At 39.3% G+C, this 22,627-nt stretch overlaps 3 protein-coding genes across 4 annotated transcripts; 2 read left to right on the plus strand and 1 right to left on the minus strand.

Moving 5' to 3' along the window:
* Positions 1 to 595: 595 nt before the first annotated feature.
* polr1g (RNA polymerase I subunit G) lies at positions 596 to 3,874 on the minus strand. Its single transcript, XM_054602789.1, has 3 exons — positions 3,683 to 3,874; positions 2,824 to 2,968; positions 596 to 1,530 (listed from the first exon to the last, which is right to left on the minus strand). Exons 1-3 carry the CDS (start codon positions 3,765 to 3,767, stop codon positions 738 to 740), a joined length of 1,023 nt encoding a protein of 340 aa, XP_054458764.1. The 5' UTR covers positions 3,768 to 3,874; the 3' UTR covers positions 596 to 737.
* A 2,485-nt stretch (positions 3,875 to 6,359) lies between these two features.
* Positions 6,360 to 12,547, plus strand: irf2bp1 (interferon regulatory factor 2 binding protein 1). Of its 2 annotated transcripts, XR_008531170.1 has the most exons (4): positions 6,360 to 7,598; positions 7,866 to 8,217; positions 8,557 to 8,659; positions 12,393 to 12,547. XR_008531170.1 is itself a non-coding variant. In XM_054597315.1 (3 exons), the coding sequence occupies exons 1-2, from the start codon at positions 6,607 to 6,609 to the stop codon at positions 8,170 to 8,172; spliced, it is 1,299 nt and encodes a 432-aa protein (XP_054453290.1). In that variant the 5' UTR covers positions 6,360 to 6,606; the 3' UTR covers positions 8,173 to 8,217; positions 8,557 to 11,306. The 2 variants fall into 2 exon arrangements, 1 of the variants encoding a protein (XP_054453290.1); XM_054597315.1 differs by lacking the exon at positions 12,393 to 12,547 and having other exon boundaries at positions 8,557 to 11,306.
* A 5,506-nt stretch (positions 12,548 to 18,053) lies between these two features.
* Positions 18,054 to 22,309, plus strand: foxa3 (forkhead box A3). The gene is given in 3 exon segments (XM_054597970.1): positions 18,054 to 18,433; positions 19,617 to 20,342; positions 20,345 to 22,309. Coding segments are annotated over 3 exon segments (1,377 nt in total). The 5' UTR covers positions 18,054 to 18,361; the 3' UTR covers positions 20,924 to 22,309.
* The last annotated feature ends 318 nt before the right edge of the window (positions 22,310 to 22,627 follow it).

Consider the following 22,627-nt stretch of genomic DNA (forward strand, 5'->3'; position numbering starts at 1 on the left):
CAAAATCTTTAAATCAGTAGAAAATAACAGATCGGGAAATTGTACACTTTCCTATTGTTGCACAATTCAGAAGCTGCAGTCGGGAGTTTACAACACCGAGTTCTAGTTCCATTCCTTCTGGATGAAATCACTGCTCCATCAAGGCACGGGCAGAAAACGCTGGAAGCTTTGCAGGACAAAAACACAAACAGGTTTCTTTATTTTTTTGGAGTTTATTTTGAAACATGTGTTCTCCAATATATGTGACTCAGATCCTTTAAAAAAAAAAAAAAAAAAAAAACTAAAACATGACATTACACTCTGTCTTTAGATCTCTGGTTTTCTGAACATGCTGCCCAAACCAGGGACGCTGCGGGCCTTGGTGTGTCTGATTCTGCACACGGACACAGTGTGTGAGCATGATCCCATCAAACCTTTACCCCGACCTGACAAGACACTGGCAGAGAACGCAGAAGTTCCCCCTCATAGGGGCTCAGAGGCTGCGGCTGCGTACGTTCTGTGTGTTTAAAACCGTCACTCTCCATGTTGAAACAAGAGGAACGTTGGCCCTAAAAGATGTTGGGATGAATCAACCGCACAATTGATTCAGAATGTGTTCTTTTTTTTTTTGACTGCAATGTCCTCGCCACAGCCATCCCTGCATTATGCCATCGATCAACGCGCTGGAGTAAGCTAGTGGTATAATGGCTCCCATGAGGCCAAAAATAACGTAACTAAACGACAAAGCGAATATGGGGCTAGTCATCCTCAGTTTTGCTTTTCTTCTTCTTTTTCTTCTTCCTCCCCGAGCCCTCCCCGACGTCGCTGTACGAAGGGTCTACCGGTTCACATTTCACCTCCATCTTTTCCACCTTCACGCTCACGCTGGGCTCCACGCCCTCCTCCACCTCCTCTCTCTCCCTGTCCTTCTTCTTCTTCTTCTTTTTCCTCCTCTCCTCCGAAGCATCGCCCTCCTGAAAGGGGAGCTCCATCGTCACTTCCTCTTGAATTTCCGCCACAGGTTCCTTTTTCACCTTCACCTCCGCCTCCTCTACTCGCTCCATCTTTATCCGCTTCTCTTTCTTCTTCTTCTTCCTTTTTGTGCCTTCCTCCTCCTGCCACGTTTCCTCCACGAACCGCTTGACGACCAGCGGGCGGAGGGTCGCCGACGAGGGCCCCAAGGCGGCCCCGTCCACCTCGCTTTCTGCCACACAGGTCAACGTAGGGGTCTTGCTGCCGAACGGGTGGAACCGCTGCTTCAGCCCCGGCGGTATGGAGGGCGGCAGGGCTGCGGGGATGACCTGCGGGGCCTGGTTGGCGCCGCTGTCCCCGTAGCTCTCACACACGTTCAGCAGGCCCGAAAAAGCAGGGCCGAAAACCACGCCGCCCGAGGACCGCTTGTCGCTGGTGAGCAGGTGGAGCTCGGAGGTGCCATGGGGGGACGCCAGGATACTGTAGATCTGATGGCCGCTCCCAGTCTTGGATCCGCCTGGAGTCGTGGGAACTTTCAGGGTCTGGAGACCCGAGAGGGGCACCTTGATGCTGCTGAAGCTGGGTGGAGGGAGGGAGGGAGGGAGGGAGGGAGACAAGGTCAGGCGTCATACAAGGTTCACACCAAACTACTTCATTTTCTTAAAAGGGAGCTATCAGAAGCTTCAGAAAACTAAACACAGTGAATTTACCTTTAGCATACATTTTGCTTGAATGTGGAACAAATTGCCAGAGACGACATGACTACTTTCAAGTCCAAACTACCCATTTACTATTGTTTTTAATTCATTTTCCTTTTAATCAATTGCATTTGTTAGTTTGTTTTATTGTTTTTATTTGGTGTGCTTTTTCTTGCTTCCTTTTATTGTTTTTCATTTCAGTTGTATCTTGTGTAATCTGTAATGCACTTTGGGTATGAAATGTGCAACATAAATAAAATTGCCTTTCCGTTAGCATGGAGCCCATCTCCAGCTCCACCTGGTGGCACCAGCAGACACAAGCTGCCCCCACTGTGAGGTACTACATGCTGAGTCTGACTTACCTCTAATGCTGCCACGTGAATTGCTAAAGAGATCATTTAAAATGAATCATAGGCATTTATTTGCTTCTTCAGTGGAGTGTCTGTCCTGTTGCACATGGATCGTGGTTATATCTGGACTGTGGCCCTGCCTGACATCCACTGCTGCTACTATTGTTATCACTATTAGTCACATTTCTATAACTGCTACTACAACTGCTTTTATTATTATGATTATTCTAATTTGATCCACTGCTGCTGTTATTATATCAGTCATTTCTATTGTTATTTTTGCCATTATTGGTGCTTCTACTGCTATAACTCCTCTCATATGTATCATTTCTATCATATGAATTGACTATGTTCTTTTATTATGTCGTTCATTCTGGACACATTACATCTGTTGTACATCTGGCCATCCCAGAAGATGGATCTTTCCTCTGCTGCTTTTCCATGGTTTCTTCCTTTTTCCCGCGTTAGAGGTTTTTTGGGGGGTGGGGAGTTTTGGCAATACAAATGAATCAAATTTAAAATAAAATGCTATTACAGCCGTACTTGGTCTGGTATGACCAGCCCCTTATGATGGCTAACGTTAGTCAACAATCAACAAACTTTAAAGGTGACTTGTGCCAATACTAGGCTTTGTTTTAGCAGTTACAATTGTTTTGTCCTCTCAACTTTTTAATGAATTTGTCGCAGCCTCAACACTGGGAGAACAAAAGCAGTGATCCACATGTGATTTCTTTGATTTGAATCTTTGCTATGACACCAGAACAGGTTTATCATTCTGCAGAGAGACTCTTTGGAAGCAGTGAAGTGTGTGAGGTTGTACCCACCATTCTGGGTTAAAGCTGGCAGGAGCTTTAATGAGCCACAACTCATTGCTGTTGCTCTTCAGACTCTCTGTGAGAGTGCTGCTGCAGGGCTTATGGCTGAAAGGCACAAATTCAGCAGGACACTGGTACGTGGTGGTCTTCTTAGCTGTGGGTCCAAACAGCACACATTCATCATGTCATGAAGTTTGAATATTACACGGAGAGACATCTATCGTTGGCTTGAATATTAGAAGACAGACCATTTCAGAGCATTACTTTGAGTCTGAGCTACTGCTGTACTTAAATAGATCTAGACTTTAAATACACGACTTTTAGAGTAAATATAGATGCATCAAAACCAGCATGCCACAGTTGTTTACATTGTATATCTGGGTAAAACTGCCAACCAACACCACCCATTCACCCAAGATTTAGGTCATCTTTTTCCAGAGCAACATGATTGGGATGTTGGAAATTCCAGGTTTCAGATGTTCCCAGTGGCAACAAAGTTAAAGCTAAAATAAGCAACGTTACTAATATCCCACATGTGGATCACCACCCAAATCTGGCCTCCTAATCTATTATATTCACTTATTATATTCGTATTAGTCTGTTGCAATTATTGTTTTCGTAGTAATCTGCCTCTGCACTATACTTTTGCTCTGGTTTATGCTTTAAGATGCTTGTTTAAGAAAGGAGATGCACTGATGACTTCTGGTGACTAGTAGTTCTCTTGAATACCTATGTTGAATACACTTCCTGTAAGTCGCTTTGGATAAAAGCGTCTAAATGCTAATGTATGTAATGTAATGTACTGTAATGTAATGTAATGTAATGTAATGTAATCTTTGTGCAAAAAGAAAAATGCGTGAGAACTTACCTGTTTCTTTTTGCTTTACAGGTGATTCTGTTGCATGGACGTCCTCTTCATCCTCGCTTGATGAAGAGGATATCTGCCCAGGCATTGTTATGTTGACAAATAACCACAACCCGCTGGGATTAGACGTGTTCTAGCTCTAACGCATGGCTCTCCGGACGCACATGTGTTGACACCGAATGAACTCTGACCTCAGCTTCCTTCACTTCCGGGTCAATTGTAGTTGTAGTTCCAACACCAGGCACCAAACACTGAGCCTTCCTCCTAGCATTTACTGCATTCATATTAGTTTATTGCATTTATTGCATTTATTGCATTCGTATTAGTTTATTGCATTTATTGCATTCATATTAGTTTGTTGCATTTATTGCATTCGTATTAGTTTATTGCACTTATTGCATTCGTATTAGTTTGTTGCATTTATTGTATTCGTATTAGTTTATTGCATTTATTGCATTCATATTAGTTTATTGCATTTATTGCATTCATATTAGTTTGTTGCATTTATTGTATTCATATTAGTTTGTTGCACTTATTGAATTCGTATTAGTTTGCACTTATTGCATTCATATTAGTTTATTGCATTTATTGCATTCGTATTAGTTTGTTGCATTTATTGCATTCGTATTAGTTTGTTGCATTTATTGCATTCATATTAGTTTATTGCATTTATTGTATTCATTTATTGTATTCATTTATTGCACTTATTGTATTCATATTAGTTTATTGCATTTATTGCATTCATATTAGTTTGTTGCATTTATTGCATTCGTATTAGTTTGTTGCATTTATTGCATTCATATTAGTTTGTTGCATTTATTGCATTCGTATTAGTTTATTGCATTTATTGTATTCATATTAGTTTATTGCATTTATTGTATTCATATTAGTTTGTTGCATTTATTGCATTCGTATTAGTTTATTGCATTTATTGTATTCGTATTAGTTTGTTGCATTTATTGCATTCGTATTAGTTTATTGCATTTATTGCATTCATATTAGTTTGTTGCACTTATTGCATTCGTATTAGTTTATTGCATTTATTGCATTCATATTAGTTTATTGCATTTATTGCATTCGTATTAGTTTATTGCACTTATTGCATTCATATTAGTTTGTTGCATTTATTGCATTCGTATTAGTTTATTGCATTTTGTATTCATATTAGTTTGTTGCATTTATTGCATTCATATTAGTTTGTTGCATTTATTGTATTCATATTAGTTTGTTGCATTTATTGCATTCGTATTAGTTTATTGCACTTATTGCATTCGTATTAGTTTACTGCACTTATTGCATTCGTATTAGTTTGTTGCAATTATTGCAATTGCATTCGTAGTAATTTGCCTCTGCACTATACTTTTGCTCTGGTTTTTGTTGCATGCTTTAAGATGCTTGTTTAAGAAATAGGAGATGCAATGATTCTATGACTAGTAGTTAATGTAATGTAATATATGTATGAATAATAGTAATGTAATATAATGTAATATAATATAATATAATGCTAATGAATGTAATGTAATGTAATGTAATGTAATGTAATGTAATGTAATATAATGTAATGTAATGTAATATAATATAATATAATAATGTAATGTAATGTAATGTAATATAATGTAATGTAATGTAATGTAATGTAATGTAATGTAATATAATATAATATAATGTAATGTAATGTAATGTAATATAATATAATGTAATGTAATGTAATATAATGTAATGTAGTGTAATGTAATATAATATAATGTAATGTAATATAATATAATGTAATGAATATAATGTAAACAATGTAATATAATAGTAATGTAATATAATTGTAATGTAATGTAATATAATGTAATGTAATATAATATAATATAATATAATATAATGTAATGTAATATAATTAATATAATATAATATAATATAATTTTAATTAATGTAATATAATATAATGTAATGTAATGTAATATAATATAATGTAATGTAATATAATATAATATAATATAATTAATGTAATATAATATAATATAATGTAATGTAATGTAATATAATATAATATAATATAATGTAATGTAATGTAATGTAATATAATGTAATGTAATGTAATGTAATATAATATAATATAATATAATGTAATGTAATATAATATAATATAATATAATATAATGTAATGTAATATAATATAATGTAATATAATATAATATAATATAATATAATGTAATGTAATGTAATGTAATATAATGTAATGTAATGTAATGTAATATAATATAATATAATATAATATAATATAATGTAATGTAATGTAATGTAATATAATATAATATAATAATGTAATGTAATGTAATATAATATAATGTAATGTAATGTAATATAATATAATATAATATAATATAATGTAATATAATATAATATAATGTAATATAATATAATATAATATAATATAATGTAATGTAATATAATGTAATGTAATATAATATAATATAATATAATGTAATGTAATATAATATAATATAATATAATGTAATGTAATGTAATATAATATAATATAATATAATATAATATAATATAATATAATGTAATATAATATAATATAATATAATATAATATAATATAATATAATATAATATAATATAATATAATATAATATAATGTGAGTCTGGTTGCGTGGACTCAAACCCCCACAATGCACCTCGCATGATTACGTAACGTCCCACCGCCTCGTCTGGAGAGCGGTTGACAGCAGTCCGGAGGAGGCCGGAGTGGGTAAACAACACAAACATATGGAGAAAAAGCAGCTTAAAGAACCTGAATGTACTCTACGATGTGTGATATTACTCTAACGCGGGTTGGAGGCCGTTGAATCGGACACTTTAGAGCAACGACCAGGAGTGCACCTGTCCTAGCTTAGCCTAGCTAACGTGTGCTAGCTAGCTAGCTGGCCGGCCATGTCGTCCTCCCCCTCCTCTTCCTCCTCCTCCTCCTCCTCCTCCAGGCGCCAGTGGTGCTACCTGTGCGACCTGCCGAAGATGCCGTGGACTGTGGTGTGGGACTTCAGCGAGGTGGTCTGTCGTGGCTGTGTGAACTACGAGGGAGCCAATCAGATCGAGTTCCTGATCTCCAACGCCAGGCAGCTCAAACGAACCCACGGGATGCAGGACGGCACCGTGAGGTCACCTGGTCCTTCTCCCAATAAAGACGTCCCCAGGTTCGAAAGAGGGAGAGGGGAAAGCACCGTGTCGGCCATCCGAGTGCCACCCAATGGGCTGCAGCCTCAGGAGGTGAACCGTCAGAGTCCCAGTGGCAGCAGAAGACCCATGCTGGGAGCTGCCATCCCTCCCAGTTTGGTGACTCAAAGCATTGCAGGGATTCCTCATGGGCTACTTGCGAGCATGCCTGCGGGTTTGACTGCCAGGACAGCCCCCATGAGCAGCTCCATGATCTTCCCTGCTCCAGTGCTGGCCGAGATGAGCCGCAGACAGCAGCTGGGGATGGGGATAGGGATGATGGGGATGGGGATCGCCCCTTTCATCACTCCGGAGCTGGAACGAGAGCTCAGCTCGTCCCAGAACCAGGCCAAGATCCAGTCCCAGATCCACACAGCTGTGGCTGGCAGCAGCAACAGCAAGAGTGCAGGTCTGCCTTCTTCGTCCTCGAGCCTGGCTGGAGGTGTGAGCCAGACCAGTCCCAAGCCCGCCTCGTCTCCGGCCAGGCAGCCGCGGCCCCTTGCATCCAGGTCCGGAGGGGAGCCACTGGGATCCAGCATCTCGGCAGAGGCGGCCACCACAGCTGCGGCGTTGCCCCACAGTGGTGCCTCTGAGCTGGGATCAGCATCTGCCAGCAACGCCCATTCAACTGGCAACACTCTGTCCTGCACCTTGTGCCACGAGAGGCTGGAAGACACACACTTTGTTCAGTGTCCATCAGTGCCAGGGCATAGGTTAGTTTTGTTTAGCTATAGTTGTATCTTGTTATGGCAGCGCAGAAGGCTCATTTATGTTTCTTTGTTTTTGAGCAGACAAAATAAGAAATTTAAGACCTCATCGTATACCCAGGTCGTTTCTTAATTTTGATATTGTAAATACTGCAAAACATGATTAGTTACTTGAACAAATAGTTGATTATTACTGCAGTAATCATTAGTCGTTGGTATTCTTATAGTTTTGTTGTAGTAACCTCTTGTCCTCTCAACCTTCCCCAAACTTAGGTTCTGCTTCCCCTGCACCAGAGTGTACATTCAGGGCCGGCGGGGCGATGGGGAGGTGTACTGCCCCAGCGGAGAGCGCTGTCCGTTGGACATCTCTCCTAACAGTCCCCCCTGGGCCTTCATGCAGGGAGAGGTCTCCACCATTCTTGGCACCGCTGGAGCAGGAGCCGCATCAGCTGCCGCACCCGGAGCAGGGAACGGGAACGGGCCCGGAGCTGGTGCTGGTGCTGGTGCTGGTGCTGCGTCGGCGGCCGGGAGCGGAGCCGCCAGTGGGGACGTCACCGTCAAGAAAGAGAGAGAGACGTGATGATGGTTTACATGGAAACCAAACCAGGAACCAATACAGTACCAGGCAGGTTCTTTGGCTTTTACATAAGAGAACCTTAGTTTATGCCATTTGCATTTGCCATATTTTTGTCCGTCCTCTCTGACAACTGCCTCAGGCTCTAACTGTAGATGTTGGTGAATAGTTATGTGTTGAATATATATATATATATATCATTTTTATTTCAATTGAACTGGCATTTCCAATATTATTTTATCAATAAAAAAGTCCTGATTTATAGATTCCTCAAATTTAGCATAGTTTTTATTCATCATCCACTAGATTTGCCCAATCTAGGTCACACAGCTTTTGATATGGGGTTAGTTTGTGTTTTATATTTTGTGTTTGCTTTTTTTGTCACTCCAGAGTCGTATCGCGAACCAAAAGGAGACGTCTGCAAAGGAGCTCAGCGAGACCCAGAAGAGAAGCGACACGGTGACCCACAGTTCAGAAAACTTCCTTTGCAAAGGTCTCGACTCCAACAACTCACACCGTCAAATAATGTTAACATTTATCAGACCTAAAAAAGCCTTTTATGATGCACTGTGTGAGTCAGATAATCAGGGCCAATCAACAGCTGAGTGGCTACTTTTTGTAGCCAACTTTTTGAGTCGGGTAGGATCCTGCTCACATTAGCACTGCCAGCTAGCTACTGTTAGCAGCTGGAAATAATCAGACTCAAGCTAAAGTCTCACTTTTCTACAAAGAAAAACGTACCCCACCATTGCAATCATATGAAAGATGCCGTCATCACATATAAAAAAATATTCTCACCCCAACTTGAATATGCACCTTAATCAACAAACCGTGCCAACAGTACTACTGAAATGTCTCTTTTTCTCTAAAGGCCACCAGTGTATTAATATATCGTTGTCACTGGTTTTATTTGCTAAAGGTAGCTAGCATTGCTGCTTGTTAGCAGACCTCATTTAGTCGTGTTCATTGTTCCAAATGACCCTTCTCAAACTCACAGAAAGTAGCCACGGTTCAGTGTTTATTGTAGCAGTAAACTCAACATTGTTAAAGCACAAAAGCTTGTTTGGACACAAATGTCAAAATACTTCAGACGGTGGCAGTGGTTGTTTCATTTCTTCCTTGTTGATGAACAAACTGTTGCATGCAGAAGGAGGTCAGAAATCAGACTGTTATCAGACTAAATGCAGGCTGTTCTGAATCACAACAAGTTGCAGTGCCATTTCTTGGTCTAAATGAAATATTTAAGCCTTTGCTAATGCAATTTACATTCAAAACTGACAGTTATCATGACAAAGTGTACCTTAAATTTGAAATGCAAATGTATTTTTTAATTGTTTCATGACTGAATCTGTCTTTCGGTGCACAATCGAAAAAAATCTCCTTTTTAAAACTAAACATGCAAACCAACATGAAATATGGACATAATGCCAGTCATGACATTTCTATGTGTGTCCCTGCATTTGTTTTTTAATCAGCTTTAAATAAAGCTGACTCAGATTGTGTAGAAACGACCTTCTAAGCATTGACCAGATTGTGTTTAAGTGTATTTAAATGTTGCTTTCATACGAGATCCAGCCCAGCCTACGCTTTACCCCGAATGTATATGAAAATAAATCTATTGATAGGCCTAGGACTATATTTTATACTAGAATGTTAAATGGTATATACTGTATAGATCTATGATAGTATGTGCAATCCCTAGACATATCATATGCAACTGTTTTGAATATGTGATTTCAAACGTTTGTGTATCATTTTATAAACCTTTAGTTTTTGTAAAGTGAGAATCCACCTAAAATCAGAATGTTGTTTATTAATTACTGTCTCCCAAAAGTAGACACAAGACACCTTTATGGAATGGAAAGTATATGTAAAAGTATATTTTCTGTTCTGAAATCATCAGCGTTGCAGATGGTGAAATGAATCTCATAGATTCTAAACAAAACAACCTCACAGTCTGTTGAATTTGCTTTCCATTCATATCCATCGTTCCATTCATGTCAGTGGAACAAATGTGGATGAACATAAACTCTGTTCTTCTGATCAGATTTGTTTTGTCGCTTACAAAAGAGATTGCAAGGATTTAATGTTCCTAAATTGAACAATCCAACATTACAACCAATTAGTTTTTTTGGAGGATTCTCTCTTTATGTGCAGCAGGTAGGGCTGGGCGATAATTCAACATCTTGATTCATCATCTTTCAAAGGAATCATATCGTGATACGCCATCACTCCATCTTAATTCATAATAACAAGCACAAACTATCTCAAACTGCCAAGAAAATCTGATTATTTTTGCACTAAAGTTTTTCTTTAAATGAGAAAAATACTCCGTATTCAAGTATTTAATTCACACAGGAGTATCCAAATCTATGTGCTTAGTTCATATTGTTTATTTATTGAACCATCAGAAAACATGCTACATCGTGATATATATGTATATGTATATATAAGACTGATAGATTTTGATCGTGCCGCCCAGCCCTAGCAGCATGTACTCGTGAGTACAGAAGCACAGACAAACCAAAGGTAACTCTAAGCCCAAATTGATGTTCCTGGATGCAAATGTTTTATGGGAAAAATACATATATATATATATAATCTGGTTTTAACTGACTTTCTCCATCAAGCCGTTGCAGTTTACAGGCCCATGTGGTCTGCTGTACTGGGGGGATTTTATATAATTTATATAGTAGAAGTCTATAGTATGCAGCAAATACTTACATAGGCCTTCTATATTGAGAAAATATCCCACAGACCAGGTCTGTTGTAGAGAAATGTCTTTGAAGAAGTGGAATTTGGGTTTAAAATGCACTGACACATCATTCATCCCCCTCGTTAAGTGCCTTTTTAAAACGTCCGTCTGTGTGTCTGGTAACCTCAGGTCCAAGTAGGAGCGCAATGGCTTTTTTATTTTTTTTATTATTGCCCAGTCAATGATTCACCTGACTCCGTTCCCCCTCAGTCGCCAGCAGACGGCTCGTGCTTTCATCTGAAGCCTTTGTAAAGTCGGCCAGCCCGCTCATTGTCCTCCTCGCGTCGCCTCTTCTTTTCATCCAAGTGTTACCTTTTAGATCCGTCGGGTTTTTATTGCCGTGTTATGCACAAAATAGAAACCAGGAATAAATGGGTTGTAAGCATGTGCTTGTTCTTTTTCTGCTTCTTGAGTTTAACCAGTGAGATTAAATCTTGTTAAATACCTTTGTTTGTGAGCAAAACCATCAAATGTAACCAATCAGGACCTTTTGTCAGAATTGAAAAATGTGTCATGCCTCTCTGATTTCAGGTATTATAATGATGATTATATAATGTTTTTCTAGACCTCCATTCTGTGAATATTGCTTAATATATCCAGGGTAACATCTTGATATTTCTCATGCAGCTACATAAGGAGGATTGATTGTCTCATCTTTTTTTTTTGCCTGATATAACACATTGGTTGGCATCATGGCTACATGGACAGTTATCCCACATGGAGAGTTATCCCACAGGGCCAAAGCACAGATCCATTAAGGATATTTTAGTTCACACACAGAAATGATATTATTTGGCTGAGTCAGTTATTTTTAGAGAATAAATATATGGCATAAAATAATTCTGCACACTGTTAGGCTCTAAATGAATAGTTTATTTCTTTTTTTTTCTCCCATTAAAGCAGCGTTTAAATCTGTGAGAAAGATTAAAAAACAGGAATGTCTTGTAGAGGCATTAATCAACTCTATTCATAATCACCTGCTGGTCAGCAGACAGGAGGGACATTACATTACATTACAGTCATGTAGCAGACGCTTTTCTCCAAAGCGACTTACAGTCAGTAGTATGTTACATATCATTCACCCATTCACACACTGATGACAGGCTACCATCAAGGTGCCACCATCAGACTCTAACTAACATTCATCATCCAGTCCACACCGATGGCCTTCGGGAGCAACTTGGGGTTAAGTGTCTTGCCCAAGGACACATCGACTGCCGAAGCCGGGTATCGAACCACCGACCCTCTGATTGGAGAACTACCTTGCTCTCCACTACGCCAAAGCCGTTGTTTCTTCTTTGTAGGGACAAAGAAGAAACAAAAATTACATTAAATACCACAGAACCTGAAAAACACATGGTGGTGATTTGATTAGAAAGGAAAGTAAGCAAAACATTTGTGGTGGTGTGATATAGATGCAATCCCTCTGAATTCAAGGTCACTTATGTGGTGTGTATTCTCTCCCACACAGATTTGTATAGAAGTCTGTGCAGAATCAGTCTGTGAATGTAAAAGACACATCACATGACCTCCCTGTGCTGGTTTGCTGACCAGCAGGTGATTACAACTTCAGCTGATCTCCGCCTCTACAGGAAGTGTGTTCTCAGAGAGGATTCGGTGCCTCCCGTTTCTCTCCATCATCTCTGAGATGTTTCTGCGCCTTGATTGGAGTGCACCTGCGGTCAATTCAAATGATTGGACATGATTTGTAAAAGGCACAACTGTCTAAATAAGGAGCATGTACCTTCTAGTGTGTGGGATCTGTGATAATGATAATTATAATGATGCAAGAACATTTCATATCTTGCCAGCTTATCTGGTTCCATGATGTAACAAACAGTTAGATTTGACTTTTATCATATTTGGGTACTAAACGTATTGTGGAATAAAAAACGTTCATCATTCATTCAACATCATTTTTATGTTCAAACACTACTAGTGAAGGGACTAGTTTTGGACTCAGTTTAGCACAGTGTCACTAACAGAAAAGAACACAAACAAAAACCTGCCAGACTATGAAGAATGTGGGCGGCTGTGGCACATGAGGTAGAGCGCTTGTCCCGTAACCACAAGGTTGGTGGTTCAAACCCCTCTACCGGCAACATGCCGAGGTGTCCTTGAGCAAGACACCTAACCCCAAGTTGCTCCCCGGGCGCTTCATTGCAGCCCACTGCTCCTCCGGGATGGGTTAAATGCAGAGAAATAATTTCCCCATTGTGGGACTAATAAAGGATTGATTATTATTTGGGTACTAAACGTATTGTGGAATAAAAAACATTCATCATTCATTCAACATCATTTTTATGTTCAAACACTACTAGTGAAGGGACTTGCATTTGATTTAGTTTGCTTTATAGTTTTGGACAGTGTCACTAACAGAAAAGAACAAACAAAAACCTGCCAGACTATGAAGAACCAAACATTACATTACATTACATTACATTACATTACAGTCATTTAGCAGACGCTTTTATCCAAAGCGACTTACAGGAAGTGTATTCAACATAGGTATTCAAGAGAACTACTAGTCACCAGAAGTCATAAGTGCATCTCCTTTCTTAAACAAGCATCTTAAAGCATAAACCAGAGCAAAAGTATAGTGCAGAGGCAAATTACTACGAAAACAATAATTGCAACAGACTAATACGAATATAATAAGTGCTACAAACTACTACGAATAGGATAAGTGCAGTAAACAAATACAAATTCAATAAGTGCAGCGAACTGATACAAATACAGTAAGGGCAACAACTAATAAACAACAAACAAACCTGTTTACCTCTCTAGTGGCCACCAGGTGGCGCTGTTATGCTTTTGACCTCAGTCTGCCTGATATGCAGCTGGAAGGAAAGCGAGAAAGTGCTATCAAGCTGCTCATTTTCAATATGAAGAAGAAGGGTGGGGGGTTGATTATTCACTGTGCTCCTGGCCGGCTGATCTGCTGTTTCCTCCATTAGTGTGGGCTATTGTTGAATCAATTATAGAGGTGTTAATGGACGACGGAGGCCCATTGGGATGAGAGACAGCCTGCAGAGAGAGGAGATGGCCAAGTGTGTGTTTAGGGGCCTTCAAGGAGCATTAAAGCCATCCAGAGACGGGGTTGAAATACATAAACCTGGTTCAAACGAAATATCCTATTACCTATGGATTCAGTGGAAAAACGTGCAGTTGACATCCAAAATTCACCCATTCACCCAAGATTTAGGTCATCTTTTTCCAGAGCAACATGATTGGGATGTTGGAAATTCCAGGTTTCAGATGTTCCCAGTGGCAACAAAGTTAAAGCTAAAATAAGCAACGTTTCTAATATAAAAGCGTCTGCTAAATGACTGTAATGTAATGTAAATGTAATGTATCCCACATGTGGATCACCACCCAAATCTGGCCTCCTAATCTATTATATTCACTTATTATATTCGTATTAGTCTGTTGCAATTATTGTTTTCGTAGTAACTTGCCTCTGCACTATACTTTTGCTCTGGTTTATGCTTTAAGATGCTTGTTTAAGAAAGGAGATGCACTTATGACTTCTGGTGACTAGTAGTTCTCTTGAATACCTATGTTGAATACACTTCCTGTAAGTCGCTAAATGACTGTAATGTAATGTACTGTAGTTTATATATCCTTTATAGATATAGTGCAAACAAGAGACATAGTAGAAAAAATGTATTTTAAACAAGTAAGTAAGAAAAAAAATGTAACTAAGAGAAAAATCTTATAAATACAGAGAGAATAATTATAGTTATGGTATTGCACCCTGAGCCTTCCGCTTAGCACTTATTGTATTCCTATTAGTTTGTTTCTGTAATGGTAATGTATTATGTTGTTTAAGAATGTAATGCACTGATGACTTCTGTACTAGTAATGTAATGTAATGTAATACACTAATGTAATGTTTGGATGTAATGTATGTACTATAATGTAATGTAATGTAATGTAATGTAATGTAATGTAATGTAATGTAATGTAATGTAATGTAATGTAATGTATAATGTAATGTAATGTAATGTAATGTAATGTAATGTAATGTAATGTAATGTAATATAATGTAATGTAATGTAATGTAATGTAATGTAATGTAATGTAATGTAATGTAATGTAATATAATGTAATGTAATGTAATATAATATAATGTAATGTAATGTAATGTAATGTAATGTAATGTAATGTAATGTAATGTAATGTAATGTAATGTAATGTTATGTAATGTAATATTATGTAATAATAATGTAATGTAATGTAATGTAATGTAATGTAATGTAATGTAATGTAATGTAATATAATGTAATGTAATGTAATATAATGTAATGTAATATAATGTAATGTAATGTAATGTAATGTAATGTAATGTAATATAATGTAATGTAATGTAATGTAATATAATGTAATGTTATGTAATATTATGTAATGTAATGTAATGTAATGTAATCTGATTGTATTAAATTGAACCTGCACAGATTTAATAAAGCCCTCTGAGGCAAATTTGTAATTTGTGATTCTGGGCTCTACAAAATAAACTGAATTGAATTGAATTTTAATTATCATGATCACAAGTTGGAGGTCACAGTTTTAGTTGTGTTTTTTCCTCTATATATCTATAACTACAGTAGATATCACCTCTGCAGAGCTTAATTGCATCATTACAGACATTGAGGTGTTAAACTCTCTCCGCCTGTTAATCGACCCGACAGCGTTTTGCAAACAGGCGATAATCGAGTCTTAACAGGTGATGAGAGTCTGACTGCAACATGAGTTTATTATATATATATGTTTCTGATAAACATTAAGAAAAATCATCACTGTGATTGATTATTAAAGCAATATTATCATCAGTGGAAGGGTCAGTGAAGGCAACACAAACCATTCTATCACACCTTTACAGATATGAAATGGAAGCTGGATCTTTGTAGCTACTAAAACACTTGTATGCATCCTTTTCCTGTTATTCCTTATTTCCTCGGACTCTTTTCTCTCAGTCTTAATCCCTCCGACCTCCCGTGTGCGCATCGATTACATCTCCATTGACCCATTAGGGTGAAGCATTCACATCCACAGGCCTCCGTCTGCAGCGAGGAAGATGTGTATTCACCCCCAGACCAGAAACACAGACAATAAATACACATACTATACAACTACACAGACAATAAATACACATACTATACAACTACACAGACAATAAATACACATACTATACAACTACACAGACAATAAATACACATACTATACAACTACACAGACAATAAATACACATACTATACAACTACACAGACAATAAATACACATACTATACAACTACACAGACAATAAATACACATACTATACAACTACACAGACAATAAATACACATACTATACAACTACACAGACAATAAATACACATACTATACAACTACACAGACAATAAATACACATACTATACAACTACACAGACAATAAATACACATACTATACAACTACACAGACAATAAATACACATACTATACAACTACACAGACAATAAATACACATACTATACAACTACACAGACAATAAATACACATACTATACAACTACACAGACAATAAATACACATACTATACAACTACACAGACAATAAATACACATACTATACAACTACACAGACAATAAATACACATACTATACAACTACACAGACAATAAATACACATACTATACAACTACACAGACAATAAATACACATACTATACAACTACACAGACAATAAATACACATACTATACAATAAAATAAAAATAGAATAAAATACCTTTTATTGTGTTTCTCCCTGGCGTCGGACAGTGAATGCCTCTTTTGGAGCAGAATAAATCCTCTTCATTTAGGATTGAAACACCTGGTGTTGCAGTAAATGAGTTTAAAAAGAGTTTAACTGGTTGAATCAGTGAGGTGTGGTGGGACTGTAGTTTAGTTGGGAAGGGGGGCTTCTGATTAGGATCTCTGATGGTCTGATATTCTTCTTTTGATATTCAAATATTTAGTCAAATACTGTCGTGATTTTCATGACTATCAGAAAATAATATTTGACTACCAACAACACATCTGGATATGCTGGAGGCAGCTACAATAACTAAGCCGCAAAAGAATGTGTTAAAAGGTTCATATAGCTCCAGAGAAGTGATAGCCGAGGGAAGTAACGACTTTCACGCCTCTGGACACACACACACACACACACACACACACACACACACACACACACACACACACACACACACACACACACACACACACACACACACACACACACACACACACACACACACACACAGAGACAGACACACACACACACACACACACACACAGAGACACACACACACACACACACACACACACACACACACACACACACACACACACACACACACACACACACACACACACACACACACACACAGAGACACACACACACACACACACACACACACACACACACACACACACACACACACACACACACACACACAGAGACACACACACACACACACACACACACACACACACACACACACACACACACACACACACACACACACACACACAGAGACAGACACACACACACACACACACACACACACACACACACACACACACACACACACACACACACACACACACACACACACACACACACACTCATTCCCAACTCTAATAAACCATTTCGACATTTTTGTTGTTGTTTTTGTGTAAAAATGAAACATTCTGTTGATCAAGTGGTAAAGTTAAAACAATGTCGAATTACATTTTTACCCCAAAACGCTGCAGAATAAAATGTAAATTATTCAAAAACAAATGAATTTGTGTTTCAGTTCTATGACTCATTTATTCAAACATTTAACATTTAACATTCTACCATATTACCTCCAGCAGGACCTCTCATCACTGCTCAACCTTTATCATTCATAAAACATACATGAATCCACTCATCTGAAGGATCATGGACAGTGGTTGGTCCGGGAGGCCTCTGTGGGAGCCGCCGGCCAACATACAGCACACCAGGGGGCCACATCGGCCTCTTCTGCAGAGGGGCCCTTCCTGGTATTCAAATGTGAGGAGCTGGGCGGGACCCACCTCCACCTTATAAGAGGAGGACGTCCAGGTTCCCCGACTGTATCTCCACCTCCACCTCCACCTCCACCTCCACCTACCACAGGGCCAGAAGAGAACATCTGCTGAGCCAGAACAAGAATAAGGTTATGAAACAATGGATGACTGACAAATAAGATTTACTTTACTATTCCCTGGAGCAGCATCTTGTTTGCTTTTTGACTCTTCATATTTTCTTGACAAAAAAGGGAGACAACTTTCTGTTTTTTTTTTTCCCACAACAACAAAAAAACTGCAAAGGATTGTATATTTATTTTTGATCTTTTTTTTTTCAAACAATCTGCTCATAGATAAGTGTTTCTCCTCAAAAGACTTGTGTTGGGGATGTTGAGCTCCGTGAAGATGGAAGCACATGATCTACCAGAGTGGAATACTTTCTACAGCGAGAACAGCGAGGTAAAGACACACATAACACATAATAACACATAATAACACAATCAAAATGCATTTAAAAAAAAAAACCTATGTTGTAATCAGAGTTATAAGTTAAAAGGTTTTCTTGGCAGTGAAATATTGAAAAGGCAATTTTATTTGCGTCCGAAAAACCAGCTGTAATCCTGCTTTGATGATAAATTATAAAAGAATATTATATTTTAGATCCACTTATTTAGAAAAAAAAATGTAGGAGTAGCATTATAATTTAAATAACGTTCAGTATAATAAAGTAACATTGAGAATCAAAACGCACAATTAACAATTAACCATCAGGTGAAATATACCTTAAATAATACGAAAAAGTACCAAAACAATCCTGTAAAAATCCCAACAGTAACTTTAAATAACATGTAAAATAGTAATAATAATAATAATAATAATACACCGTGATTTAAGTCATTTATTGATATATAAATAGCATCCTACATATTCAGGTTAAAGTGATTTGCTCATCAATAGACTTTCTTCTTTTGTCCGCAGCCGGAGAAGTGTTGCAACGATTCAGGTGTAAATGAAACGAGACTTTTCTTTTTCTTTTTCTTTTTCTTTTTCTTTTCTCCCCCATCACTAATTCAATTAGAGGTAATTCCATCAGCAGCTTCAGTTCTCACCTCGGGCTGATGACATTAAAGAGTCTGATAATATTTAACCAGAGATCAGGCCTCCAACTACTTTAAACCTCTTGTGAAAATTTTTTTTTTTAGATTTAACCAAGAAAAAACAAATAACACGGAATTATTCCTCTTTAACAAAAAAAAAAAATAAAGAAAATAATGTAATTTAAAAAAAAAAAAAGTTGAGCTTAAATAGTGAAGATTTAGTTGACTTGTGTTTTCTCGTCTGGTCTGAACCGAGAGGCTCCATGACGCGCTTTAAACGCATTTTTCAGGTTGACATCGTCGTGTGAAATCCATGTCCTCTCACTGAGAGCCTCATTGTGCATTGATAAGGAGTCTCTTCTAGAGTCAAACCGCTTTACTTTCCCGTTCAGACATTCACTTTAAGCACCAAAATCACCACCAGTTTAGTACAAGAGAAGTTTATTTTATTTGTTTTCTAAATGTTAATATGTATTTATTATTGTTGCATGAAAGCCAACTGTGTGTTTGGTGAATAACCAGATGTTGTTCCTCTTTTCCTCCAGATGTATTCCTCCCCCAGCACCATGAACTCTGGTCTGGGCTCCATGGGCTCCATGGGCACCATCAACAGCTACATCAACCTGAACCCGGCCACCGCCTCCCTCGCGGGCATGAACATGGCGTACCCAAGCTCAAGCCTCAGCGGCTCCCCGCTGGCCTCCATGGGCTCCGGACCAGGCCACATGTCCCTCTCCCCGGTGACCTCGTCCCTCAGCTCGGGCCCCCTGACCCAGCTGGGCCCGGGCGCTCCGGGCTCCCTGGGCTCCCTGACTCACTACCAGAACATGGGCCAGTCCATGAGCCAGCTGGGGTACTCCTCCGCCGCGCCCCTGAGCCGCGCCGGGCCCAAGGAGATGCCCCCGAAGCCCTACCGGCGCTCCCTGACCCACGCCAAGCCGCCGTACTCCTACATCTCCCTCATCACCATGGCGATCCAGCAGAGCGGCAGCAAGATGCTCACCCTTAACGAGATCTACCAGTGGATCATGGAGCTGTTCCCTTACTACCGTGAGAACCAGCAGCGCTGGCAGAACTCCATCCGCCACTCGCTCTCCTTCAACGACTGCTTCGTGAAGGTGGCTCGCTCGCCGGACAAGCCGGGCAAAGGCTCCTACTGGACCCTGCACCCGCAGTCGGGCAACATGTTTGAGAATGGCTGCTACCTGAGGCGCCAGAAGCGCTTCAAGATCGAGGAGAAGCTTGCCAAGAAGGCGGGCAAGGGCCAGGAGGGGGCTCGGGGAAAGGGGGCCATGGTGGGGATCACCTGGTGGAGGACCACAGCCCACAGGGATCGGAGGGAGCAGACTCCGCCCACTCGGACAACTCCCACCCGGGCTCCTCTGACGACCAACCGCATCCCAGAAACTCCCTAGTTCCGCTGGACTGCCCTCCGCTGTCCTCCTCACACCTGCACAGCCCACCTGTCTCCCTGGCTCCGTCCTCCTCCGCCTCGTCCTCCCTGTCCCTCTCGGCCACCACCTCCTCCAGCCCGCTCCTCCACTCCCAGTCTTTAGGCGCCCACCTCCTGCCAAGCGCCATGCAGCAGCACATGGACCTACAGAGCGACGCCCTCAAGTCCCTGGACCCCCACTACAACTTCAACCACCCCTTCTCCATCACCAACCTCATGTCCAACGAGCAGAAGATGGACCTGAAGTCCTACCAGGACCAGGTGATGGCCTACAACAGCTACGCCAGCGGCTCTCCCGTGGGGGCCAAGCAGATCTACGACACTCAGGGGCCGGCCGTCATGGACTCAGGCGCTTACTACCAAACTCTGTACAGCCGCTCGGTGCTCAACGCCTCCTAATGTGGACACTCAACCCCCCCCACACACACACACACACTCACCTGTCTCTAGAGGCGAGCCAAGCTGGAGACTTCTTTTCCTCTTGCCCTTTTCTAAAATGGACACCCCAGCTCTCTTTATCTTCCTCTTTCTCTCTCTCTGGCTCAAGTCCAGGAGACCTTGGTAGAGACTCGCATCTAAAATGGCTGCCATGTTTGAGGGACCAAAGGACAGTTTTTTAGTTTTTGTTTTACACAAGGACGGAAAAAGTCTGGACGAAGACATCCGACTGGTGTGTGTGTGTGTCAATACAGGAGTCAGATTCTGTCTTGTTGAAATTGGCTTTGTACAAAATGTAAATAGACATAATGCGGGGAGGAAAAAAAAAAAGAATATTTGCATTTATTTATGAAGGGAATACATTTTAATATATCTTGTATAGCGCTCTGTTGACCAGTTACAACCCAAATGTGAGAGGGTTTTTTTCTGCTTGAAGCAGGTGTTACTGCAGTGGGAGACCTTTAATATTATCTTTTTGCGTTACAACATTTCACACCACGTCCATCGTTTCCATCAGATCAGGCATTCGTTGATGTACATGTAGCTGATGAAGTCTGTATTTGTTATTTTTGGTTGATATGAAGAAGAAAAGAAAAAAAGAAGCCATTTTGTCCTCGCTGGAGCTCAGAGGAAACTAAAGCAATCTTCTGTAGCCAAAAGGAACGGGGCAAAGCAACTGTGGTAAAAACTATATATATAAAAATTAAAAAACATGTTGTGTTTATGTTTTTGTTACAGGAGCATTAAAACCAGATGCTTTCTCGACAGACTGTCACATTTAGAATCAGAGATAGCCGGTGCGGCATGTGGGGGAGCTCAGTCAGTTACTAAACCAGGAGGAGGGGGAGGAGATGCACTACGGGAGGATTTACATACAGTACTTTGCACTATGGAGCTCCCGATGGCCAGGTGGGCTGATAGTGTGTGTGTTACAACAATACTTGGGAGCGCCCCCCCCAAACACCCCCTCGCAATGTCAATGCGTCGGCTCAATGGGATCAGTGTAACAATGTCACTGGGTGTCAAATGACCCACGCAGTGCCGAAAAAGTGCCTTTTTCTTTAAATGACTACTGATCTGATAGGAGATCAATGTATCGACGATCTATTGAAGGATTATTCAGAGGAGGACACAGAGGGTTCAGGTCACACGGTGTCCTTTTGTGGAGCATATTTTTAAGAGATATGTCTTTTATTTAAGTTGCTTTTTAAACTTTCAAAGTGTGCTGATATAATATATTGTTGTTGTTTTTTTGTCATTGTTGTTGTTTTCTGTTGGTTGTAAATTTGATTTAAATGATTCATGTTTCATTTTTCTTATTAAAAAGGCAAAAAATGAGGGGAGAAATGGCGCGTTTGTTTTTTCTTGTTTCGTCAGTGATAACGCAGGAAGTGTTTGTTGCCGGCGAGGACGATGCGGAAAGCTTCTTCGCCGATACACCCAGTAGTAACATCTGTGTTTTTTTCACAGGCTTAGTTTGTTTTTAAGTAGTACTATAGTAAGTCTTTACAAATACTGTAAAAAAAAAAAAAAAAAAAAAAAAAAAAAAAAAAAAATCCAACTGAAATCAAGGTTTTGACATTTCCTGTATTAAAATCTGATTATATTTTTTTTAATTATATTTTTTAAATTCTGACTTAATGCAAGGTTTCCTCATTTTCCAAA

The sequence above is a fragment of the Anoplopoma fimbria genome, chromosome 1 (genome assembly GCF_027596085.1).
Source record: "Anoplopoma fimbria isolate UVic2021 breed Golden Eagle Sablefish chromosome 1, Afim_UVic_2022, whole genome shotgun sequence".
Lineage (NCBI taxonomy): Eukaryota > Metazoa > Chordata > Actinopteri > Perciformes > Anoplopomatidae > Anoplopoma > Anoplopoma fimbria.